This window comes from Phyllobates terribilis, unplaced genomic scaffold (genome assembly GCF_046119375.1).
Source record: "Phyllobates terribilis strain yellow unplaced genomic scaffold, ASM4611937v1 Scaffold_7__3_contigs__length_470593459, whole genome shotgun sequence".
Lineage (NCBI taxonomy): Eukaryota > Metazoa > Chordata > Amphibia > Anura > Dendrobatidae > Phyllobates > Phyllobates terribilis.
The window spans coordinates 84,264,706-84,288,680 of record NW_027362767.1 but is presented as its reverse complement, the minus strand read 5'-3'; the positions used below and the strand labels follow the sequence as shown (position 1 = coordinate 84,288,680).

At 42.1% G+C, this 23,975-nt stretch overlaps 1 protein-coding gene across 3 annotated transcripts in view; it reads right to left on the bottom strand.

Moving 5' to 3' along the window:
- EIF2AK4 (eukaryotic translation initiation factor 2 alpha kinase 4) overlaps positions 1 to 23,386 on the bottom strand; it is a 72,968-nt gene extending 49,582 nt beyond the window's left edge. For 2 of the 3 annotated variants that reach the window (XM_073638916.1, XM_073638917.1), the window contains exons 1-13: positions 23,058 to 23,386; positions 19,670 to 19,773; positions 15,888 to 15,990; positions 14,647 to 14,820; positions 13,484 to 13,564; positions 12,216 to 12,364; positions 10,019 to 10,131; positions 9,755 to 9,912; positions 8,447 to 8,982; positions 7,694 to 7,803; positions 7,035 to 7,192; positions 6,459 to 6,889; positions 1,979 to 2,042 (exon numbers count right to left, since the gene is read on the bottom strand). In XM_073638916.1, coding sequence (XP_073495017.1) covers positions 1,979 to 2,042; positions 6,459 to 6,889; positions 7,035 to 7,192; positions 7,694 to 7,803; positions 8,447 to 8,982; positions 9,755 to 9,912; positions 10,019 to 10,131; positions 12,216 to 12,364; positions 13,484 to 13,564; positions 14,647 to 14,820; positions 15,888 to 15,990; positions 19,670 to 19,773; positions 23,058 to 23,258 — 2,382 coding nt within the window. In that variant the 5' untranslated portion in view covers positions 23,259 to 23,386. The remainder of the gene's footprint in view (positions 1 to 1,978; positions 2,043 to 6,458; positions 6,890 to 7,034; positions 7,193 to 7,693; positions 7,804 to 8,446; positions 8,983 to 9,754; positions 9,913 to 10,018; positions 10,132 to 12,215; positions 12,365 to 13,483; positions 13,565 to 14,646; positions 14,821 to 15,887; positions 15,991 to 19,669; positions 19,774 to 23,057) is intronic. The other variant, XM_073638918.1, reaches the window with a different exon arrangement.
- Positions 23,387 to 23,975: the final 589 nt, after the last annotated feature.

The following is a 23,975-nucleotide window of genomic DNA, read 5'->3' as shown; positions in this document are numbered from 1 at the left end:
TTATGTCACGCCAGCCCTGCAGCTGATCAGCGGCCGCTTCACTCTCTCCTCCTTTGGACAAATCAGACATCCGGAAGAAGTGAGAGAGCAGATGCAGCTCGGACTTAGTCAGGATGGCTGCTTTGTCCAGAGGAGAGAGTGAAGCGGCTACTGATTAGCTGCAGGGTTGGCGTGACACAATCTCACACGAGCCTCCAGGAGAGCCAGTGCGGACGTTGCTTTAATTGCGTCTGCACAGGAGTTAACTATAGCTATTTTTATTTTATAAGGGGGGAAACAGGAATTGAGAAGGGTTTGTCCGAGTAGTGGATGACCCCTTTAATAAAGAACACAAGTATTAAACACAATAAAGAAACAAAGGGGTGTGTAAAAAATGGTCGCACCTGTAAAAAAAATAAATAAATAAAATATGCGCCCTGTAATAAAGAGAAGTGACGACCATGTGAACAGTTTGCACACCCTTGAGGCGGAGGCTTTGTGACAAGGCGTAGATGACCCCACTGCTTGAGTAGAATGGGTCATCTCACGGAAGGAGGACACTTGGCCCTTCGACGTTTAGGCCTTGTTTAAGGTAAACTGAATCCTACAGGTTATGGTGGCTTCAGAAGCTGACAGAACATGTCTGGGACCCTTTGGAAAGATGAAACTGGCGTCATACAACTAGAAAGAAGCTGCTTGAGAGGGGTATATGAACAAAGCACGGACTATGTCCAAATTATTAAGGGACTTTTCCCTGCAGTGGGATCGAGGGTGGCAAAAGGAGATCAACACCTCAATAAAGGTGGAGTGAGATAACAATGAGGGCATCAGCTGTAGAGCAACCTTGTGAAAGTCCATGAAGTGGGATTTAAAGGATAAGGCAGCTCATACTGACATCTCCTGATGGCCACCAAGAAGCCAACTTTTCAGGAGAGCAGCCATAATCAGAAAATGCAGAGGGGCTCAGATGGACTGGACTGTAGTATCTCAAAGACCAGATTGAGGTCTCATGGTGCTGTGAGCGGATATGTAGGGGCTGCACAAGCCATTCTTTGTAAGAAGGTGCGTACTGCTAATTTAGGAACCAGCGGAAACTGTAATAAAATAGAGAACACCAAAAAAGGTCATTCTATTTCTTTGGTAAATATGGAAAAATAATTTTCTTGTTTTCAGCATGGTCTGACATTTTCTTTGATGGAGCAAGTTCAGAGAAGAGCTACTAGAATGGTGAGCGGACTACAAACTATGTCCTATGAGGAACGGTTAAAGGATATGGGAAGGTTTAGCTTGCCAAAAATAAGGCTAAGAGGAGACTTAATAGCGGTCTACAAATATCTGAAGGGCTGTCACAGTGTAGAGGGATCATCCTTAGGCCACGGCCCCACTATCAGTATTTGGTCATTATTTTTTCTTAGGAGTTGGAGCCAAAACCAGGAGTGGGTGATAAATGCAGAATTGGTGACTTGTTTCTATTATACCTTTTCTCTGATTGTTCCTCACCTGGTTTTGGTTCCCACTCCTGAGAAAAAATACTGATCGAATACTGACCAAATACCGATAGTGGGGTTGTGGCCTTAATCTCATTCGCACATGGAAACACGAGAAGCAATGGAAAGAAGCTGAAAGGGAAAAGATACAGATTAGATTATTTGAAAAACCATTTTGACAGTGATTGAGATCAATGAGTGGAACAGGCGGCCACGAGAGGTGGTGAGTTCTCCTTCACTGGAAGTCTTCACACAGAGGCTGGACAGACATCTGTCTGAGATGGTTTAGTGACTCCGGCATTGAGCAGGGGGTTGGACACGATGATCCTGGAGGTCCCTTCCAACTCTAACATTCTAGGAGTCTAAGATCTTTTCCGAGATAAAGGCACCAGGGACGTCGCTGGAATCAGTGTCTCTGTCTATATGTTATGCTCCTCTCAGATTAGGTGGCAAAGATCTAGTGACTTATTCCCTTTAATGAAAGATATAGCCTACAGCAATGCAGTCATTACCTGATCGGGACTGTTCTCATCCTCGTTTTCAAAAACAATCTCACTATCAGAGTCTGTTCCTGGTCTGTGAATACAAGAAAAAATTACTGTAAATGAAATTCTCAGAGCTGAATCACATCAATGATCTATAATCACACATGGCAGGTGACAGGTTTTTGTGATGCTGGAACCCATCATTGGTTCAGTGACTCCATACATTTCACATAATCACACGTGAGCCTCATGTACCGTTCAGAAAACACAAATGTGTAATTGGAAGGAAGGTTCATAAATTGTACTTAACCTTTAAAACTAAGCCTTTAGGCTGTGGCGACACTGACTCAGACAATGGTCGTGCGGCCAATGTTTGCCATGTGTCATTGCTACATCGCAGCGCAATACAAATGAATGGGGACTTGTCGTAGTACCCTTGTGGGTCGCAACGTGCCCCCATTCATTACATATTATCTCGGCACAGGAACATTTTATTTAAACACATCCAATTGTGGAAGTTATTATTATTCCAAGATCTATTGATTAAAATGAACTTTCGTTAGTGGGAAAACTCTTAAGCTTTGAAATCTGTGAAGCGGCTAAAAAGTGACTGGTTCATTCATCTGGCAGCTTCCTCTTGGGGACCTGTTATCCACAGCGACAAACCCCTTTCAGATGCGACCACGTGGCAGTGGAATAGTTGACACCCGTTGCCTTTTAGGTGTGTGGGAGCAGAGGAAATAATCTCTGTGTTCCACAGCAAGGACAATGAAAGCGGTAAACTGCCCATTCATTTTTATTGTAGTAGTCACTGATTGCAGGGAAAATCTCCTGAATTTGGCATAGTTTTTCTTTTACTACTACAGTGCTGCTCACCATTATTGGCCATCCTTCATGTTTTCCATAGACTGTACGATATCTTCAGAAAGAAGTGGAAATGTACCAAAGTTATATCCTCAGGATTTTTTAATTAGTGGTCCAAAGTAATACAACAATAAAACATTGAAATTGCAACATGGAAATTGAAAAACAAAGAAGAAACAGAATGTACAGCAATACAGGCACCCCTAATTAATACTTGGTTGCACACCCTTTGGCATTGCTGACAGCCTCCAAACGTTTCTTGTAGCCATCTATAAGCTTCTCAGCTGGAATTTCCTCCCACTCTTCCTTTGCAGTTTGTTCAAGCTCTTGAATGTTTGCAGAGTTCTTTTTCCCAATGGCAGATTTCAGATCACCCCAAAGATTTTCAATGGGATTGAGGTCAGGACTCATTGCTGACCATTTCAAAACAGTCCTTTTTCTTTTCCAACCATTAAGGTGTACTTTTGGATGTGTGCTTTGGGTTTTCTTACACTGGGTAGGACATTTCACTCTAAAATCTCTTGATAATTCTCTGATTTCTTGATTCCTGTGATACCGTCAAGATCTCTAGTATCAGACGCAGAAAAGCAAACCAACAGCATTACGGATCCTCCACCATGCTTAACTGTTGGTAAGGTGTTCTTTCCTTATAAGCTTCATTGCACCGTCTGTAAACAAACTGTTGCTTCGCATTGCCAAAGCGCTTTATTTTTGTTTCATCTGTCCACAGAACATTTTCCCAGAAGGATTGTGGTTTGACAAGGTACTCTTTGGCAAAGATCAGCTGTTCCTTTTTATGTTTTTTCTTCAGTAATGGTTTCTTCCTTGGCCTTCGCTCATAAAGCTCTACTTGGTTTAGTGTGAGGCTTGGTTCTTGATGGTTCCATGCTTGGCAAACTTCTTAACATTGCGCACTGTTGAATCTGGGATTCCAAGGTCTTTGGAGATTGCCTTATACCCTTTGGAAGTCGTTTTCTAATAATAGCAGTTCTGATGTCCTCAGACAGCTCTTTTATCTTCACCATTGTAACAAAGGAACAGGGCCTACCATATGGCTTTTTAAAACACTGAAGTCATCATTCAATGGCTAATTCATGTCACATGGGCACCAACAATCACAGGAGAATCTCTTTTGTGATTTACCACAGGCAAGTCAAAATGTACAGTACAGACCAAAAGTTTGGACACGCCTTCTCATTTAAAGATTTTTCTGTATTTTCATGACTTTGAAAATTGTACGTTCACACTGAAGGCATCAAAACTATGAATTAACACATGTGGAATTATATACTTAGCAAAAAAGTGTGAAACAACTGAAAATATGTCTTATATTCTAGGTTCTTCAAAGTAGCCACCTTTTGCTTTGATGACTGCTTTGCACACTCTTGGCATTCTCTTGATGAGCTTCAAGAGGTAGTCACTGGAAATGGTCTTCCAACAATCTTGAAGGAGTTCCCAGAGATGCTTACCACTTGTTGGCCCTTTTGCCTTCACTCTGCGGTCCAGCTCACCCCAAACCATCTCGATTGGGTTCAGGTCTGGTGACTGTGGAGGCCAGGTCATCTGGCGTAGCACCCCATCACTCTCCCTCTTGGTCAAATAGCCCTTACACAGCCTGGAGGTGTGTTTGGGGTCATTGTCCTGTTGAAAAATAAATGATGGTCCAACTAAACGCAAACCGGATGGAATAGCATGCCACTGCAAGATGCTGTGGTAGCCTTGCTGGTTCAGTATGCCTTCAATTTTGAATAAATCCCCAACAGTGTCACCAGCAAAGCACCCCCACACCATCACACCTCCTCCTCCATGCTTCACGGTGGGAACCAGGCATGTAGAGTCCATCCGTTCACCTTTTCTGCGTCGCACAAAGACACGGTGGTTGGAACCAAAGATCTCAAATTTGGACTCATCAGACCAAAGCACAGATTTCCACTGGTCTAATGTCCATTCCTTGTGTTCTTTAGCCCAAACAAGTCTCTTCTGCTTGTTGCCTGTCCTTAGCAGTGGTTTCCTAGCAGCTATTTTACCATGAAGGCCTGCTGCACAAAGTCCCCTCTGAACAGTTGTTGTAGAGATGTGTCTGCTGCTAGAACTCTGTGTGGCATTGACCTGGTCTCTAATCTGATCTGCTGTTAACCTGCGACTTCTGAGGCTGGTGACTCGGATAAACTTATCCTCAGAAGCAGAGGTGACTCTTGGTCTTCCTTTCCTGGGGCGGTCCTCATGTGAGCCAGTTTCTTTGTAGCACTTGATGGTTTTTGCAACTGCACTTGGGGACACTTTCAAAGTTTTCCCAATTTTTCGCACTGACTGACCTTCATTTCTTAAAGTAATGATGGCCACTCGTTTTTCTTTACTTAGAATTTGTATTATGGCAAGAAAAAAGCAGCTAACAGTCTATTCAGTAGGACTATCAGCTGTGTATCCACCAGACTTCTGCACAACACAACTGATGGTCCCAACCCCATTTATAAGGCAAGAAATCCCACTTATTAAACCTGACAGGGCACACCTGTGAAGTGAAAACCATTTCCGGTGACTACCTCTTGAAGCTCATCAAGAGAATGCCAAGAGTGTGCAAAGCAGTCATCAAAGCAAAAGGTGGCTACTTTGAAGAACCTAGAATATAAGACATATTTTCAGTTGTTTCACACTTTTTTGTTAAGTATATAATTCCACATGTGTTAATTCATAGTTTTGATGCCTTCAGTGTGAATGTACAATTTTCATAGTCATGAAAATACAGAAAAATCTTTAAATGAGAAGATGTGTCCAAACTTTTGGTCTGTACTGTATTTCCATAGTAAATTAATGTAAAGGGTGCCAATACCAGTGTCACAGCAAGCTTTAGGTTTTTCTATTTTTCCCTCCCATTGTTTTTTGTTTTAAATAATTGTTGATCACTTGCTCTTTTGTATTTATTACGAGTCTATACAAAAAAAAACTGTTTCACTTGATTCACTTTTTTCAGTAGATATTCCACATTATGTACTTAAACTTCATGGGTGCCAATAATGACGAGCAGGACTTTATCTTTCTGTCCCCAAGATACAGCCTTTCCTCCCTGTATATAAATATAGTATTTTAGCCAACTGGGTGCGTTCCTCATGAAGACGCCCACAGATATTTGAGTGTCACACAGTTAGATAACAAGACCAGATTTATATACCGTGAAGTAAGTATATATTTATGCCAATTGACAAGTTGTCTATAAGATAATATGATCATTCACACAGACAGACATCTACGTAATACGAGATGAAAGGGTCCGATGCGCAAGAACTGATCACTATGGGGCAGGTAGAGCGTTACCCCTCTAAGGCATCCATACACCCTAATGAGGCATATGGTGACAAGGTGTCTTTAGAATAGGAGGCGGTTCACAGATTACCGATGCGGCCACTGGACTGGGTCCTGTGAATTGATTTACACCATCTCCATATGGATTTTAATATGGCTTGAATAATGCTGGAATTATTTTTTCTCAGTTTGCTGTCGCCCCGAGTCGAAGCTTCCGTACATGGGAGGCATGTATCCATCATCAAGAGTGGGGAGCTGACCATATGAGTTTTGTATACTCCTAATATTACAGTGTATAACCCTTTAAATAAACACATCAGCTATATTTGCTTGAGTAACTTACAGGAATGATGGAGAAAAAACTCCTTCTTCATCGTCATCATCTTCATCCTCGTCGTCATCGCTTGAATCCTGATCAGCGTTCTTGCAGTGAGCACTTGACGATCGCTCGCAAGATGTGCTCCACTCCACCGAGCTGGTCATAATGGGAGCCGGAGCATTGGCCTCTATGTCATCGGCAAGACCGAAGTCATTTTTCACCACCTGCTCCGGCTTCACTACCACTTTCTTATCCAATGCACTTCCGGGCTTAGGGGTATTGGAAGATGGAATTTCGTGCTTTTCGATCCAAGCGTTGTAGTACCTCACTATATTCTCATGGTTGAGTCGAGACAACAGCGTCACCTCACCTTTAATTCTCCTGAATTGTTTGCTGGCAGGATTAATCTGAACGCGTTTGACCGCATAGTAGCAGCCATCGAGCTTGTTCTGAACCTAAAAACAAACACGAGAAGACAGCGGTTTAATCATGCGTTCCTTAGAAGCCACTGCTTAAAGCATGGGATAGCGAACAGCTCGTACCAGTGGTATGACCATGCCAATGGTGTTTATATTACAGGAATTAAAATAGCCACATTACCTTAATAACTGCCCCAAATGCACCTCTCCCGAGCATCTGTAATTCTTCAAATTCACTGAAGTAGCGAGAAAGCTGCCTCTGTGATTCTATATGGAATGCAGCATTAGAAATGGAAGCGCTGGGCATCACCGTCTCCGTGCAATCCACACCCGTGTAATCTAGAACAAAGGCAGCACGTTCATAATCCAGATTAGGAAACCTATACAGTGTATGCTCAAGAAAAGCACACAGCAAATACATATCCACAAGCTCCATAGACCCAACGGAGGCCAAAAGGAAGGATTTCGGCATCCATCGGGTTACATGGAATAACACCGTTGACTACACTATTTAATACAGAGGAATCCAGTTAAACAAAATAATACTGAGTAATATTAAGAAGAAAGGTGACTTTATGCCACTGTAGGTCTATATAGTGGCATACACGAGAAGTGTAGATAGGGGGCATGCTTTAGTAAGATGTCCCTAACTACACTGCAAATGCAGAAAATACACCCAAGACCTGAAAAGAAGAAAGGTTCAGATGATCAGGACACTTTACATATAGATAAAGCAGATCTACAGTATAATCCTTCATTCAAGTATTTTTCTATAAAACTTCAATCTCTTTGTTTTCCAAGATTAAACTATTTTAGACCATGTATGTCTTATGTTCTCACCATCTGGGCTTTCCTCACTCATGGGACATTTTTGTGGAGGAGGATTGATGAAGCTGTGGCTTAGTAACTGCTGAGTAGTCCAGCGCTCCTTGTCTTCCAAACACACGCACCTGATGAAAGGAGAAATAAATATATCAGACATGATTTTTTTCAGATTGGTAGTGCCTTTTTTGGTTTGTTCTATTTTTATAAAGACTAGAAGCACATAACACTTTGTGCACCACTGAATTACTATATAATAACATCAGAAAAAGATCTTTCAGGGTTGGGAAGTGCATTTCATATTTAAATACATTTTAATTACTGCTAATTTCCCCTGTAATTAGGGCTGGCATATTAGCCCAAGTTACAGGGGAAATTCAGACTCTTGGCAGCACTGCAGAGCCAATTCGGAACTTCGAAGACCCAGAAACTCCTGCTCCCTCTCAACATCTGACAATCACATGATCGCTGGGACGGAGGAGGAAGCAGTGTGCAAACAGCAATCAGAGAGGGTCAACAACCATCTCTGTGAGCCGGCTCCCCACTCCTGCACAATCTCCATGCAGCTGCTGACTCTGCCATGATGGTCTAAAACATCACGGCAGAGTATTAGGTGGGCCAGCTCAAAGTTTTGAGTCACTGGGCAATCCACAAGTAGTTTAACGTCTTTGATTTCATGGAAAACTGTGCCCAGGTTCACTTCCATGTCTTTCTGAAAATTGGAGATACTAGTGAAGGGTCTATTAATTAATCTGCTAAATCTAAACTTACTTTTTCAAAAAATCCTGAAAATCAGCAGGCAGGTCACTGGGTACTTTGACAGGATATTCTTTGGTTACTTTCCCCTGACTAAGTGATAGCAGCAAGAGGCCAAGCTTCCATATATCTCCTTTCTTTCCAGTTTTGCTTGGTAGAGCGTCCTCACTGAATCGGACTTTGGTTTGCTCAAAAACATCCTCTTTGCAGATATCGGCAAGCCGCTTGGATAGACTGTAGTCCGTTAGCTTGACTTTGCCATCATTGGTCACCAGGACGCTAGAAGGACATAACACTTTGTGTACCACTGAATTACTATGTAAATAGTCCAGGGCAGATAGAAGCTGAGATGCATAATGTCTAAGCTGATCCACAGGAACTAGAACCTCCTGCTCGAGGAAATTGGAGAGCTTAGATCCATTGACGTGTTCCACGACGATTCCGACAGAAATGGAATCTTCATTCTCTTTCACTCGCATGGCGAGATAATGCACAATATTCAGGTGACCGAGTTTGATGAGGGAGTTAAATTCTGCTTCTGTACCTTGAATCTATTAGTAAAAAAAAAAATATATGTATATATATATATTACAATTCTTTTTATTTAAGAGAATATTGAGGCCAATCCTTAAAAATAGATCGATATCAGATCGGTGTGAACCAGCCTCGTCAATTAACTGATCTGTTGTGTCTGACATTCAAAAATCGGATATAGTTGACCCATCCTTACCCTATATTAACGTTTGAGAAAACCCCTTGAATTATATAGAATAGCAAACATTTGCAGGCTAAAAATGACACTGAAGTAGCAGCTCTACATCTCGACATTTGCAATTAGTGGAAGATACAAAGGCAAAAATACGACGACCGAAGCCAACCCTCCTGGAGAAGCTTTGGGCATTGCATATATGCAAAGGCCCTGTGTCCTCTGAAGCTGCATTTCCCACTATGGATTGCAAAGTTTGATAGGAGAAGAATCTATACTTTCCTGTCACTTTAGAATTACTTTGCAACTTCGATGACAATTCCCAGGCACAAAAGACACTGAGTCGCAAACTGTATATACCAAATCGGTAAAATTTCAGTAGTGCTAGCTCGAGTCGCATGAGAATTTTTAATACCATCATAAAGTTACTCATTCTATGAAAATGTAAAGGCATGCACAAATTGTGGGTAGCTGCAGTATTTTACTCTTACTTGACTTCATAAAAGTGAAGCAATACAGCGAAACATCACTGAGTAAAGGAAAATGTACTATAAGCATAGGCTTTGTTGTAGTTTTTCACAGTGTAATTATTGTGCAAAACCAAGACTCTCTCTTACCAGTTTTTTACACTTGTCAACTTTTTCTCTTTCCTGGTTGGTAAGAAACTTCCCCATCTTCTTTTCCCACTGTAGAACCCATTCATAAATCACGACAAAATGTCCAGATGCCATTTCTAAGCCGTTATAAATGGATTTGCCCAGTTGCTCGTCTTTTCCTGTATGTAAAAGTACAGAGTGCATACATAAGTATAGCGCAGGTAACGTTATTTCTTCCATTTACCATAAGTAATGTACACGTAGCAATGGTCCGCTGTAACTCACCAAGGCACTTTCCCCTGTGTACAACCAGCTGACCGTTGCAACCGATGTCGAATGTCATCACTTCAAAAGTTGGTGCCCCGTCATCACTGCACACGGAATACTGACGGTCACGTCTTTATAAGATGAAAAAAAAAACACAAATCATAACATTTTATGATTGAACCTGCCTTATATTATTACATTTATATAGTACTCAAATACCCAAAACACTGAAAGGGTTTTCACCTAAAAAGTAGACAACTTTGGAAAGTAAAAGCAAAATGACATCGTACATACAGAGGACAATGCAACATCATTTAAAGGTACTAATGTCTTCTCCAAAACTTGGTTCCATTTTATGGAGTTTCAGAAACTGCAAAATCTTCATGGAAAATACAGGAATTGATGCAGATTCTGTGGCGAAACTTACAAAATTCATCCTCACCCACAATTACTTTGAATTTGATAACAACATATATCTACAGGAGACTGGTACAGCGATGGGAAGTAAAATGGCTCCACAGTACGCAAATCTTTTCATGGCCAAGCTTGAAAGTGACTTTTTGTCCTCATGTCCCATCAGGCCTCTGGCCTACTATCGTTACATTAACGATATTTTGATCATCTGGACGGGGTCTGAGCAACAGCTGAAGACGTTCCATGAACACTTTAATCAATTTCATCCCACCATCAACCTAACACTCAACTACTCCTGTACTGAAATTAACTTTTTGGACACTATCATCAAGCTACAGAACAATAAAATAGAGACATCCCTGTACCGGAAGCCAATCGACCATCCAACATACCTTAAATGGGACAATTTCCATCCGAAACACATAAAAAAAAACTGTCTACAGTCAAGCCATCAGATACAATCGGATATGTTCCAACCCTATGGATAGAGACAAACAACTTGGTGGCCTCAGAAAGACCTTTTTGAATCAGGGCTACCATCCAAGAACAATTGAGAACCAGATTACAAGAACCACCAGAATATCAAGGAATCATCTCCTACATTACAAGACTAAACAAGAAAGCAACCGGGTGCCTCTAGAGGTCACCTACAATCCAAATCTGGAGGCACTAAGGAGAGCTGCACGGAAACTAGAACCCTTACTACAAAAAGATGCCCGATTACAATCCATATTGTATTGGCATTAAAAGGTAACTTCAAATCTCAGAGAGAGAGAAAAGTTTGGGAATATAAACTGATGGTGACCTTTGACGCCTTCAGAGCAGGAAAGAATGTGTCGCATGGATTTATCTCAATCTACATCAACTAAGGAATGTGCCTTTCAGACTTGTGAGGTCATCATAACCCTGGACCAGACCTCAGTCACAGGACAATAAAACTTTCACAGTCCTTATCTATGAACTAATCCAATATTTACAGCCAGAACTGTTTATCCCTCTCCCACAGTAATAGCTCAGCTTTACATTACCTGCCTCATCTATTACATTATTTCTGTGTCCCATTGTGTGTAAATATGTGACTCTTCAGATTTTGTGTTATACTATGTCTGATGAAGAGACCCGAGTAGTCTCGAAAGTTTGAAACTTGTTACCATCTTTTCAGTTAGCCATTAAAAGGCATCAACCACTGAGGACTCTCAAATCTTAATATTTTTCTATCTACTGGCTAACACGGTACAAAAATATATATTTTCCCTGTACCAAAATGGAGTTTCAGGGAACCCAGAAATATCACTACGCTGGTCTTGGACTGTTCCTCCTCATCTCGCTCTTTCCTAACTCTGCTTCACTTTTGTAATTGTAATAAAAAATGCCTTTGCAAAAAAAAAAAAAAAAAAAAACAACAGGTAGATTAATCTGCCATTTCACTATTGCCCTTCCAGCCATGTGTTCCTAGTAAATTAATGGCTGTATCCAGTGTGGGCACGAAATCTCCACTTTGTTCTAATAACAGGAGACTATAGTACTATTCACCTTTTGTGGCACAAACTGAAAGCTAAAAAACTTCCAAATTCGTTGTTGGATGGTTTTCCTTCATTGATACAATAAGAACCTCTTTCCACCTCCAAAGTCTTAAATGGGTAGAGCACTCTTTTGCAAACTTTCCAGCTGATGCATGCTATCTCATTTAATCTTTCACTAATTTCAAGTATTTTTTTTTAATTTTGTTAAATAAATGTAAACAATGAAGAAAAAAAAAAAGTTAATTTATAATCAGTAAAAAAAAAAAAAAAAAAATTACTTGGATCGGCCAACAGAGGTAGTGCGAGTCCTGTTGCTTCCTCCATGATCAGCAGGCCCGCCATTAGCTGGTGGTGTCTTAGGCCCCGAATTATTAATAGTTTTAGCTGAGTTTTCCTGACAAGTTAGATTGGCACTCTCAAGGCGTTCCTGCAATAAAAGAAGAAAAAATAAAATTAATTAAAGACGTTTTCCAGGTTTAAGATATTGATGGCCTACCTCTGGGATATGTCATCAGTATCACATTGGTGGTGGTTCTACACCTGTGACCCCCCCATTCATCCATCCATTTGTATCTCCGATGGCGATGGCGATGACGATGACGATGATACCACCACCGATCTGATACTGAGGACCTATGCTACAGATCTGTCATAAATATTGTAAGCCTGGAAAACCCCTTTAGGCTATGTGCCCACAATGCAGAAATGAAGCGGAAAATTTACCAAGGGTTTTACAAGTGTTTACGCTGCAAAAATTCCGCAGCAAAAACGCTTGAAAAACGCATCGTGGACACGGACCCTTAAGGATCCTACTTCACAGTACTGATAAGGACTCATTCACAAGTCTGATTTTCACGTATGAGTGCCATACTTGGTTTTCACAGAGAGCACTCGTACCTGTGATAGTCTGTGAGGCCATTCCCATGACCTTGATTCTCCGCCAATGAACGGTCCATGGAAATATGCCCGATGTTGATCCAGGGGTCAGATCAAAATCAGCAATGCAAGTCAATAAATTTGTGGGGGGAAAAAAAATTGAACCGAACTCTGATGACATCTGAGTGCAGTCCGATTTTCACGGATTGTCAGAATAGAGAATGTGGAGAAACTTTTTTATTATTATTTCTCTATGTACGAGAAAAACTGATGACACTCACACGACACTCTGATCAAAATAATTGGTCCGTTTTTCTCTTAAGTGGGAAGAAAAAAAAAAAATAAATCAGACATTTGAATGAGCCCTATGGCATATGATAGATATGAAATGACATGGGAGTAGCATTATCTTCAATTCACAATATAAGAAGGAGAAATCACCAACCTGAGAAGGGAGGAGGAGAAAGCAAATTCTGTATTTACTTCTGGAGTCCTTCAACAAATTTAACTTTCAGCTATAATTTACCTACAAAGTGCAGGTTACTTTACTGACTGTCACCTCATGATGGAGTGCTGGGAAGATGGCAGGATTTGACATCCAGGCAGCTTCTCTGTTTTGCTTGCACTAAATATGCCGACAATTTATCACTCGATGCACAAAACCGATCACCTGCTTTTCGATTTCCTTCCTCCTTTTCTCCTCCTTTTTCTCTTCTTCCCTCCTTCTGATTTCATCAAGGATTTCACGCCTCTGTCAATATAAAGGTAAGACAAAAATGTAAGTATAAACAAGAGCATGACTTAGGCTGCGTGCCCACTATGCGTTTTTCAAGCGTTTTTTGCCGCGGAATTTCCGCAGCGAAAACGCTTAAAACCGCTTGGTAATCCGTGTCCCATGGTTCCCAATGATAATCCGCATGTGCTATGCACATGCATAGGAAATTTCCGCTGCGGATTATCATTGCAGAAAAATACGCAGCATGTCCATTAATTTTGCGGACACGCAGCGTAATTACCGCCATTGACTTGCATTGAATCGCATAATATCCGCATGAGTACATGTGCACAAGCAGATATTATGCGTTTCTATGTGCGGATGGTACCCGGGTTTAGAGAAGAGGAGACTCTCATCCAGACTCGGGTACCATAGAACCTGTAAAAAAAAAGAATTTAAAATAAAAAATAAAGATTATACTTACCTTCTGATGGCCCCCGGTCTTTTCTCAGCTGCGTCCGGTCTCTTGCACTGCTCGCGGTGGTGTGAAAGGACCTTGCATGATGTCATTTAGTCATGTGACAGGCCACGAGACCGCACATGACTAAATGACGTCATGGCAGGTCCTTTCACACCACCGCGGGCTGTACAACAGACCGGACGCAGCGGAGAAAAGACCGCGGGCCATCAGAAGGTAAGTATAATCTTTATTTTTACCATTTTAATTCTTTTTTTTTAACTATTACTTGGTCACACTATATAAATCTATGCCGCCTCCAGCACCCATGGCTTCAGGACGATGGCCGCTGGGAAAGCAATGCACTCCGCTCACCGCAGACACCGAGCCCACAGCATTGCCACACTTCTGCCACTGCCGGCTTCCAGAGGAAGGGACCCTGCCTCCTGTCTTTATGGCTACGGCTGAGGTCCTGCAATAGTAGCCATGCTAGCATAGATAAGTCTACACTATCGCCTATGTATTTGGCCAAGTTTTCTATAGTCAGGCGAATAGACAAAGCCGGAGTATGAGAGACCATCCACCCTGTGCCGCAGTGCCCCTCACTGATGGTAGGAAGGGTTGTCCCCCAAAAAAGTAAGCAGCTCTCTCACTGGCTTACCGTCTGCTCCTCTCTCATTTTTATTTCTTCATTTCTTTTCTCCTCTTCCAAAGCGATTTTCTCCTGCTGTCTCTGTTGATTCTTCAACATCTCTTCATGAAATGATTTGGGAGGGGGATGGTTATGTTCGGTTAGGAAGGTCTGCACATGGTCAGCGAGCTGATAAATCATCACCTGGACGGAAGACAAGAACCGGAGACAAATGTGAACGGCCACAACAAATAATTTGATGGAATTATTCAATATTCTTATCCCTTACAGACGTCGGATGTACATGCAAGTCGGTAACGGGTGTATGGAGCAGGTTCAGGGGGTGAGCCCGACCCGTGATACACAGTAAGGACTTGCTCTTAACAGTCGCAGTTTGTATCATTCCCCCCATTAAAAATAACCATAAAAATATGGCATTGCCATGGCCATAAAAATCTGATCCATCAAAATATAAAAATAATTAACCCAATCGTAAACACCATAAACAGAAAAAATATATGCCAAAATGAATTTTTTGGTTGCTGCAATAGTGCAAAAAAATAAGCCATCACACAGCTCTATCAACCAAAAAATAAAAAACTGTTAAGAGTCTCAGAAAATGGCGGCAAGCAAAAATTCTCTTTACAAATTTACATTTTTTTTTTTTTTCTCTACTAAAATAAAAAAATATGGAGTTCTGTATCGCCATAATCGCACTGATGAGGAGAATCATATTGGCACATCATTTTTACTACACAATGTATGCAGAATAAACAATTCCCCCAAAAAAATAAATGTCCAATGTCAGAATTGCATTTTATTCGCTATTTCACCGCACTTGAAGCTTGTCATTCAAAAGTACAACTCATCCAGCAAAAAAACAAGCCATCAGATATGTCTATGTGGATAGAAAAATAAAAAAAAGGTCATGGCTCTGGGAAGAATGGACGGAAAAAACGGAAACGCAAACATGGAAATTGGCCATTTCAGTAAAGGGATTAAAACAGCAGCCATTGTTCTAAATGAATAATAAAAATAAAATGATCCACCTATTCCCTCCCCTAGCACCACATGAACATTAATACTGGTATATATGGATCCTCAAAATGTTCCCATCACAAGGATGAACAAAAAAAAAAGAAAGAGGATATAAAGGGAAGTGTTATTATGGGAAAATAGCGCAGTGACTTTAATGCTTCCCTACATACGGATCGGTGCAGCTTCACCCCTGAAGGCAGGAAACAATGGATTTTCGATGAACACCCTCTTACCTCACCACAAAGGGTTTTGGCGAGTTCCTCTAAACTGCAAGTCAAGGAGTTCACGTTTTCGTTTGATAAACCCTTCACCTTTTTCAGCTTTATTTCCGGTGGGCTGTAATAGGAGAGGAGCAGATAATTAGTAACAATGTAACATCAGGCCTGTTACTTTTTCCCTGAAGCCGGTGACCATAAAACAAACACATGATTTGTGGAAACATCCCTATACGGCGCTCAAGCCACGGATTTACACTTGTCACTCAATTTCAGTTTCGGGATCAACAATGAAATTTTACCCTAAAAGTAGTGGACTTCACTCATTGCAATTTAATATTCTGCACCAAAATAAACAAGGAAATTTGCAAGTAACACGTATATTTTGATGTCAATCTTTAAAGTGATTTTTAATTTTGCATTAATAATTATTGATTATATAATCAATTATTTTTAATACAGAATTAAATGTACCACTTTATTAGTTTTTTATTGATTGGTTTTTACATTAGCCACTAGGGGCTACCATTTTAATTTGGGGGGGGTGTAACTGTCTGAGCATGGCAGTTACACACCTCACAAATGGCAGTCCTGGGCATAAGAGCCTGAAGTCGGATGGCGACCGCATCTCCTGCCTCTAGCTGTGACCTGGGCACGCCCACTGGGCCGTCAAGGTCACAGCTGTGGGAGGAGATCGCGGACATCTTTTTGGAGCCGGCAGTGTATGCTGTGGGCTCCACTTTCCCCTATCATCGCACGCACTGATCAGTCAGTGCGTTCGATGACAGCAGCTGCCAGGGAGACAAGGTGCCGGGAGCGGAGGTCCCAAGTGAGGTGAGTATCTGCGGTGGGTTTTGCAGTAACTAACATTTTCTGTTCGTGTGCCACTCCTGACATAGGACGTACCAGTACATTCAGGCTCCACTTGATGGGACTGGCAGCGACTCCAAGAACAGGGATTTGCATAACCCACTGTGAACGGAGCAGAGGTCGAGGATGCGTACGAGTGCTCCATCTTATGGATAGGCGATAGTAAATTATCTTGAGAAAACTCCTTTAACAGGGACTGTCCAGGACTAGAATATTTTTTTACTATTGACCTAAAAGCTAACAGCCAGGTAGTTGCTCACAGAATCAACTACCTACCTGTTGTACACGGCGCCAGCACAAAGTGGTCACTGACTGATCCTGTCGACGATTTAGCTGCTCCACGTCAACAGAGCAGTGGCTTCTCTTCTGAGCTGCTCTGTCGACAGGGCGTGACTGCCGACATCAAGCTGATTGACTAACTGCGGGGACCTGGCTGTTAATCAGCATGCCGTCGGCAGTCGCACACTGTCGACAGAGCAGCCCGGAAGAGAAGCCGCTGCTCTGGTGACGCAATGTCAGCAGAAGCCGGTGAATCAGAAGCAGGAGGGCTCTGTGCCAGCAGAGTTCAGCGCCGGACACAACAGTCAGGTAATTAGCAACTACTGGCTTGTTAGTTCTTAGGCCAGTAAAAAAAAATGAAAAGTTATATAGTGCTGGATGACCCCCTGAAGCATAGTCAATTTTTATTTAGATCATTCTGGGTTGTATGCGACATTTTCATCTGGTGGTGTGATATTATTTGTTTTGCAGAATGAGATAAATCTTATATTTTGATAGATCAGACTTATGAACCAGTGAAAACAATTTTTGTTTTAATAGCCATCTTTGATTAAGGAAAAAAAGGGGCCATTCAAATTTATGTGTTTTCATTACTTTTGCGCCTGGGCTGGTTTTTATCTGGCGAGTTGTAGTTCTGAACGACAACAGTCACTTTACCATATTTATTGAAAAACAACAAACTTTTTTCTTTCTTTTATTTGCAGTTGGGAAAAAAGAGCGTGATTTAAACCTTTTTTTTTTTTTTTTTTTAAATCTTGTGTCGTATTACTGTTTATAGTAAGATTAACAATCTCCTTTTAAAGCCCAGCCAAATATTGACTTCACAGGAGCACCAAGATGGCAGAAACTATAAGTATCTAGCTCCAGTCGCTGCTGTTAGAGGCAGGCGCCTGCTGTATAACACACCCTGCATCCGTCCTGTAGAACACACCCTGCATCCGTCCTATATACACTGTGTGCAGAATTATTAAGCAAACACTTTTTTTGATCACTTTGATACTTTTTATACATGTTGTCCTACTCCAAGCTGCATAGGCTTGAGAGCCAACTACCAATTAAGTAAATCTGGTGATGTGCATCTCTGTAATGAGGAGGGGTGTTGTCTAATGACATCAACACCCTATATAAGGTGTGCTTAATTATTAGGCAACTTCCTTTCCTTTGGCAAAATGGGTCAGAAGAGAGATTTGACGGGCTCTGAAAAGTCCAAAATTGTCAGATGTCTGGCAGTGGGATGCAGCAGTCTTGAAATTTCCAAACTTTTGAAGCGTGATCACCGAACAATCAAGTGTTTCATGGCAAATAGACAACAGGGTCGCAAGAAGTGTGCTGGTCAAAAAAGGTGTAAAATAACTGCCCATGAATTGAGGAAAATCAAGCGTCAAGATGCCATTCGCCACCAGTTTTGCCATATTTCAGAGCTGCAACGTTACTGGAGTATCAAAAAGCACAAGGTGTGCGATACTCAGGGACATGGCCAAGGTAAGGAAGGCTGAAAAACGACCACCTTTGAATAAGGAACATAAGATAAAACGTCAAGAATGGGCCAGGAAATATCTAAAGACTGATTTTTCAAAGGTTTTATGGACTGATGAAATGTGAGTGACTCTTGATGGGCCAGATGGATGGGCCAGAGGCTGGATCAGTAAAGGGCAGAGAGCTCCACTTCGACTCAGACGCCAGCAAGGTGGAGGTGGGGTACTGGTATGGGCTGGTATCATCAAAGATGAACTTCTGGGACCTTTTTGGGTTGAGGATGGAGTGAAGCTCAACTCCCAGACCTACTGCCAGTTTCTGGAAGACAACTTCTTCAAGCAGTGGTACAGGAAGAAGTTGGTATCGTTCAAGAAAAACATGATTTTCATGCAGGACAATGCTCCATCACATGCATTCAACTACTCCACAGCGTGGCTGGCCAGTAAAGGTCTAAAAGAAGGAAAAATAATGACATGGCCCCCTTGTTCACCTGATCTGAACCCCATAGAGAACCTGTGGTCCATCATAAAATGTGAGATCTACAGGGAGAGAAAACAGTACACCTCTCGGAACAGTGTCTGGGATGCTGTGGTGGCTGCTGCACGCAATGTTGATCGAAAACAGATCAAGCAACTGACAGAATCTATGGATGGAAGGCTGTTGAGTGTCATCATAAAGAAAGGTGGCTATATTCATCACTAATTTTGGGGGGTTTTGTTTTTGCATGTCAGAAATGTTTATTTCTAAATTTTGTGCACTGATATTGGTTTACCTGGTGAAAATAAACAAGTGAGATGGGATTATATTTGTTTTTTATTAAGTTGCCTAATAATTCTGCACAGTAATAGTTACCTGCACAAACAGATATCCTCCTAAGATAGCCAAATCTAAAAAAAAAAACACTCCAACTTCCAAAAATATTAAGCCTGGATATTTATGAGTCTTTTGGGTTGATTGAGAACATAGTTGTTGATCAATAATAAAAATAATCCTCTATAATACAACTTGCCTAATAATTCTGCACACAGTGTAGAGACATTACAGAGGGGAAAAAAAAGTTTGAAAAGCCACCCGGGACCACCCAATACTAGTCATGTCTCACCCTATAGTCCCCAGATGGGTTTTCTGGTTAGGTTGAGCATTTCTAGTTTTATAACATTCATAGAGACACTCACACGTCAGGGTACATCAGTGGACATTTCACCCAAAGGTCCAGCTGGACGTGAAACTCACTACCTTGCGGGCGTAACGACAGGGTAACTTCTGGTGGCTGCTTGATCTGTACAAGCAAAAAAAATACTATATCAAACATTAGATCATTTCTAGTTATCTGTATTAAAAGGAGTATTTTCATGTTACTAAATTGCTATAGTTAAACAGCATAAAAATAAGCAAGTTGGCAACTGACTTGCTTTTTCTATCTGCTGTCATTCTCCTGCAATGAGAGCTTTTATCTTTCATAGTGTACAGCTAGTTTTCATGGAGCTCAGCCACCAATGTCTGCCCAGACCCTGCCCGAGTTTGCGCAGTAGTTACATTCCAGAAGGGGGAGTTAACTCTTAACATCCCAGTCAGCTCTCTTCAGTTCATTGATTTCTATACAGCAGTTAGCAGCTCACCTCCCTCTCAGCTCCTGAAGAGCTGCTGTTATAAACCTTTCAAAGATCACAAGCCCAGCAGTTTTCAGAATAAGTCTCCTAATCGCATGGCTCTCTGTACTCATGTGCTTGATCAAATGCCCTGTTATCTCTATGTGTATATATGGGGATAATTGTACACTCCAGAAAAGACCACTGATAGCTGAATGTGTTACAGCAGAACTGTGCTGAGCTTTATAGTTCCACTAATAGTGCAGCTCTGCTACTCAAGAAGGAGAGCCCGCCCTGCCAGAAACTAGGAAGTAAGGAGACAGCATAGCTCTGAGCTGCTCAAGAGACAACGCAGGAATACCTCATTAAATGCAATAGAATCTCCACCATTGTGTACACCAATTTTACTGTGCGTTATAGTTCCTTTTTACATCTAGCTCTGAAAGGTGAAGTTAGGAAGAGAAAATTGGATAACAAGTCTCGCGCTGCTGTTCTCAATATACAATTTACATGCACCATTTTGTTAATTTGGCACAATTTACTCAGATTTCACCTACTCGGAATTCCAGGCCTCCGACCACTCTGTAACTTCATGGGAGTCTGTCAGCACACAATGACTATTCAAACAAAGCATGCTGCACCCTTTGCATAGGCAAAAATTTCAGAGTGCCTTCCCTAAAGCCAGATCTGTCAAACAAGGAATAGGGGACAAATAGATGGGAGATCAAATAGGTGGGAAGGTGCATTGAAGCCCATGCTTGGTTTGAACAGTCGTTTTGTGTTGACATGTTCATTTTAAAAGTCAAAACTGGCAGTAGCATGACATTTACTGCAACGCATCCTTATAAGCTTACTATCCTCTATACCACATAAGGTGGGTGGGGTTCACAGTTGCGCTGGGGCATTCCATTTTTTGTTACATTATAGGAACAGAAAGATACAAATTATACAGAATCAAAATGTGTTACATAATGGATACTAACGGAGTCCAAGGGTCGGAAAAAAATCGGCAATGCAAGTCTATGGATGACATCTGACTGTGGTCCGACTTTCAAGGACTGTCATGAAGGAGAAGGTGGAGAAACTTTTTTTTTTCTGAATGTACGAGAAAAACTGATCGATCAAAGTCATTGGTCAGTTTGTCTCGTACTTGAGAAAAATCGGATGTCTGAATGAGGCCTGAGTCTCGAGGATCTCACACTCGGATCTGAAATTTTTCGGAATGTGTGAATAGATCCACTTAACTCTATGGGTCTGTGAGTCGTCTTGAGAAAAAAAAAAACATCAGAGCACAGAAATTTTACATGGATGTGTGAATGCAGTCTAATGTGTGCGTCCATTATGAAGATGCGCAGCACAAACGGTCCCAAAAAAAACTCCACACACATTCATGCAGCCTTAAAGGGGTTCTCCACTACTGGACAACACCTTTATTTACTATATTCCGCCATGTAAAATAAATAAAAACAGCCTACACTCCCCCTCCGGTACTGGCACTGTTCCAGCTATGTCGGCAACGGGTCTCTCGAGGTTCGTGTGATGTTATGACACGTGAACCCTGCAGCCAATCAGCGGCCGCTTCGCTCTCACTTTTTTTGACGAAACTGAATTCCGGAATAAGTCACAACAGCGTCCAAACGAAGCGAGAGGGAAGCGGCCGCCGACTGGCTGCAGGGTTCACGTGACATAACGTCACGTGAGCCTCGCTGCCGAAATCACTTGAACGGCTCTAGCCCCGGAAAGGAGTACAGGCTGATTTTATCTCACATGGCGGAGTATAACCATTGAGAAGGGGCTGTCCGAGTAGTGGATAACCCCTTTTAAGAATGGGGAACCATTATCCCATTACAAAGTGAAACAGCAGGTGGGACGTCAGCGCTGGGCGGCAGCCCCATAGGGAATGAACAGTGGGGTGGTCGAGCATGCTCCCTGCAGCTCCATTCTAATGGGGATAAGTGCCCCAAATCTGCGGGTCCGTGCGACTCCCGGTGGGTCCGCACCCCACCAATCAATGATTATCACTTATTTAGTAGATAGTAAAATTTGTTGCACCAGACATCTTACCAAATCTATCCTACCCATTACCCAGGAAACAATGGACAGCTCTCGGCGGTCCTACAGATGTCACCTGCTGTCCTGATTTTCTTCAACGACCGATCGATCGATTTGAAAGGCCGAGTTTGGTACATGACTTGGATTTAAGAAACCCATGGCAATGTGAACAGCAACGTAGCCAGTAAGGCTGGGACCTCGTGTCACTGAGATGGCACTGCGACATGGCACCTAATGCTTTCCTGTGGCATCGACCTGCAGTTCAGATGCAAATGTTTCTGAATGTGTTGGATTTACTGCGACACTTCCCGTAGACATCTATGCAAGTCACACATGCAACGTGGCCATATATATATATATATATATATATATATATATATATATATATATATATATATATATATATATATATATATTATATTTTTTTTTATCACCAAATAGTGACCGATAGCAAGTGACACAGATGTTTTAGGTCACGCGACACATGCAGCCCCCGGATTAATGGATACGTTTTCTATCCGTGGAAAACTGACAGGAAAACGAAGCCCGACATGAATTTGTGAGGGGAAATATACACTCCCTGCCATTGTGACGGGTGCGCCACCATGTAACCTTATCATGTCCTGCACCTCAACAGTATGAAGGTTCCCAGATATATACCCTGGTGCAGCGTTTGCACCGGGTTTACAGGTGACGACACACATTTATCATTTTGCACCACAGGAGACATTGCAAAATTAGTGGACAGGAAAAGTGGCTCAGTTGTCCATAGCAACCAATCAAGATGGTCCTTACATCTTCTAACACGCATGTGATACATGAGAGCGGCAATCTGATTGGTCGCGCCTTCACCCTGTGCTATATAAGCGCTGTGAAGAGTCACATGTGCCAGTGCACGTCACGGCCGGTTCCCACGCGTTACCTTCCAGGCAGAAGTTTTCCTGAGATCCGTGTAGTCCTCCCCGTAGATGGCCTCCAGGACCTGCAGCTCGTTCTCTTGCCGATGCGAGTGTGTTTCCGTGGTTTCTGCCTGCAGGGAGCGCCGCTTATCTCCCTGCCCGGGCAGGCTCCCCGTAGTGGCGAGGTCAGCGGGAAGTCCAGCATTTCCCCAGCTGCCTGCCATGCTACAACGGACACATCGCGTTCCTCATCCCACCGACAGTTCAGCGACCAGCCCCCTACAGCCCGACACGGCACGGCCCACAAGTTCACAAATTCTTTCCCGCCATGTTTGTTTTGGGCAAGGTAACTTACAGTAGATGACGTATGAACCGCAGTAAATGAGCGAGGCCGGATCCGCCATGTTTGTTACTGGAAAAACTTTAAAGCGCTCGTACACATTACTGTGTATTATACAGACCTAAAGGCTAGGAAACATAGCATTATTATTCCCATTAGTGACTGCTGTTCACTGCTTGGTTTTATGAAACTACATAAACTACTGGCAAAAATACAAATTACTGCATTGTTGTGTTAGGCACACTGGTCACATTTTGAAAACTTAAGGTGTTGTCCAGTACTTTAAATTGATGGTCTATGCTTAGGCTGGTCTATTCTCATCCGAGAGAATTGGACGATTTTGCTAATCAGATTTTGATCATAGTGTGATCCCATTTTCTCTGTGAGGCCACGGCCCCACTACCACTATTTGGTCAGTATTTTGGCTCCCACTCATCAGAAAAAATACTGACCAAGTCCTAATCGTGGGGTCGTGGGCCTTAAGGAGAAGATGGAGGAAAAAAATTCTCCATCTTCTTCCTTCTGTTAGTGTGTGGAAATCGGACTGCACTCCGATGTCATCCGCGTGCAGTCCGATGTTTTCCACTGACTCATTGGCATG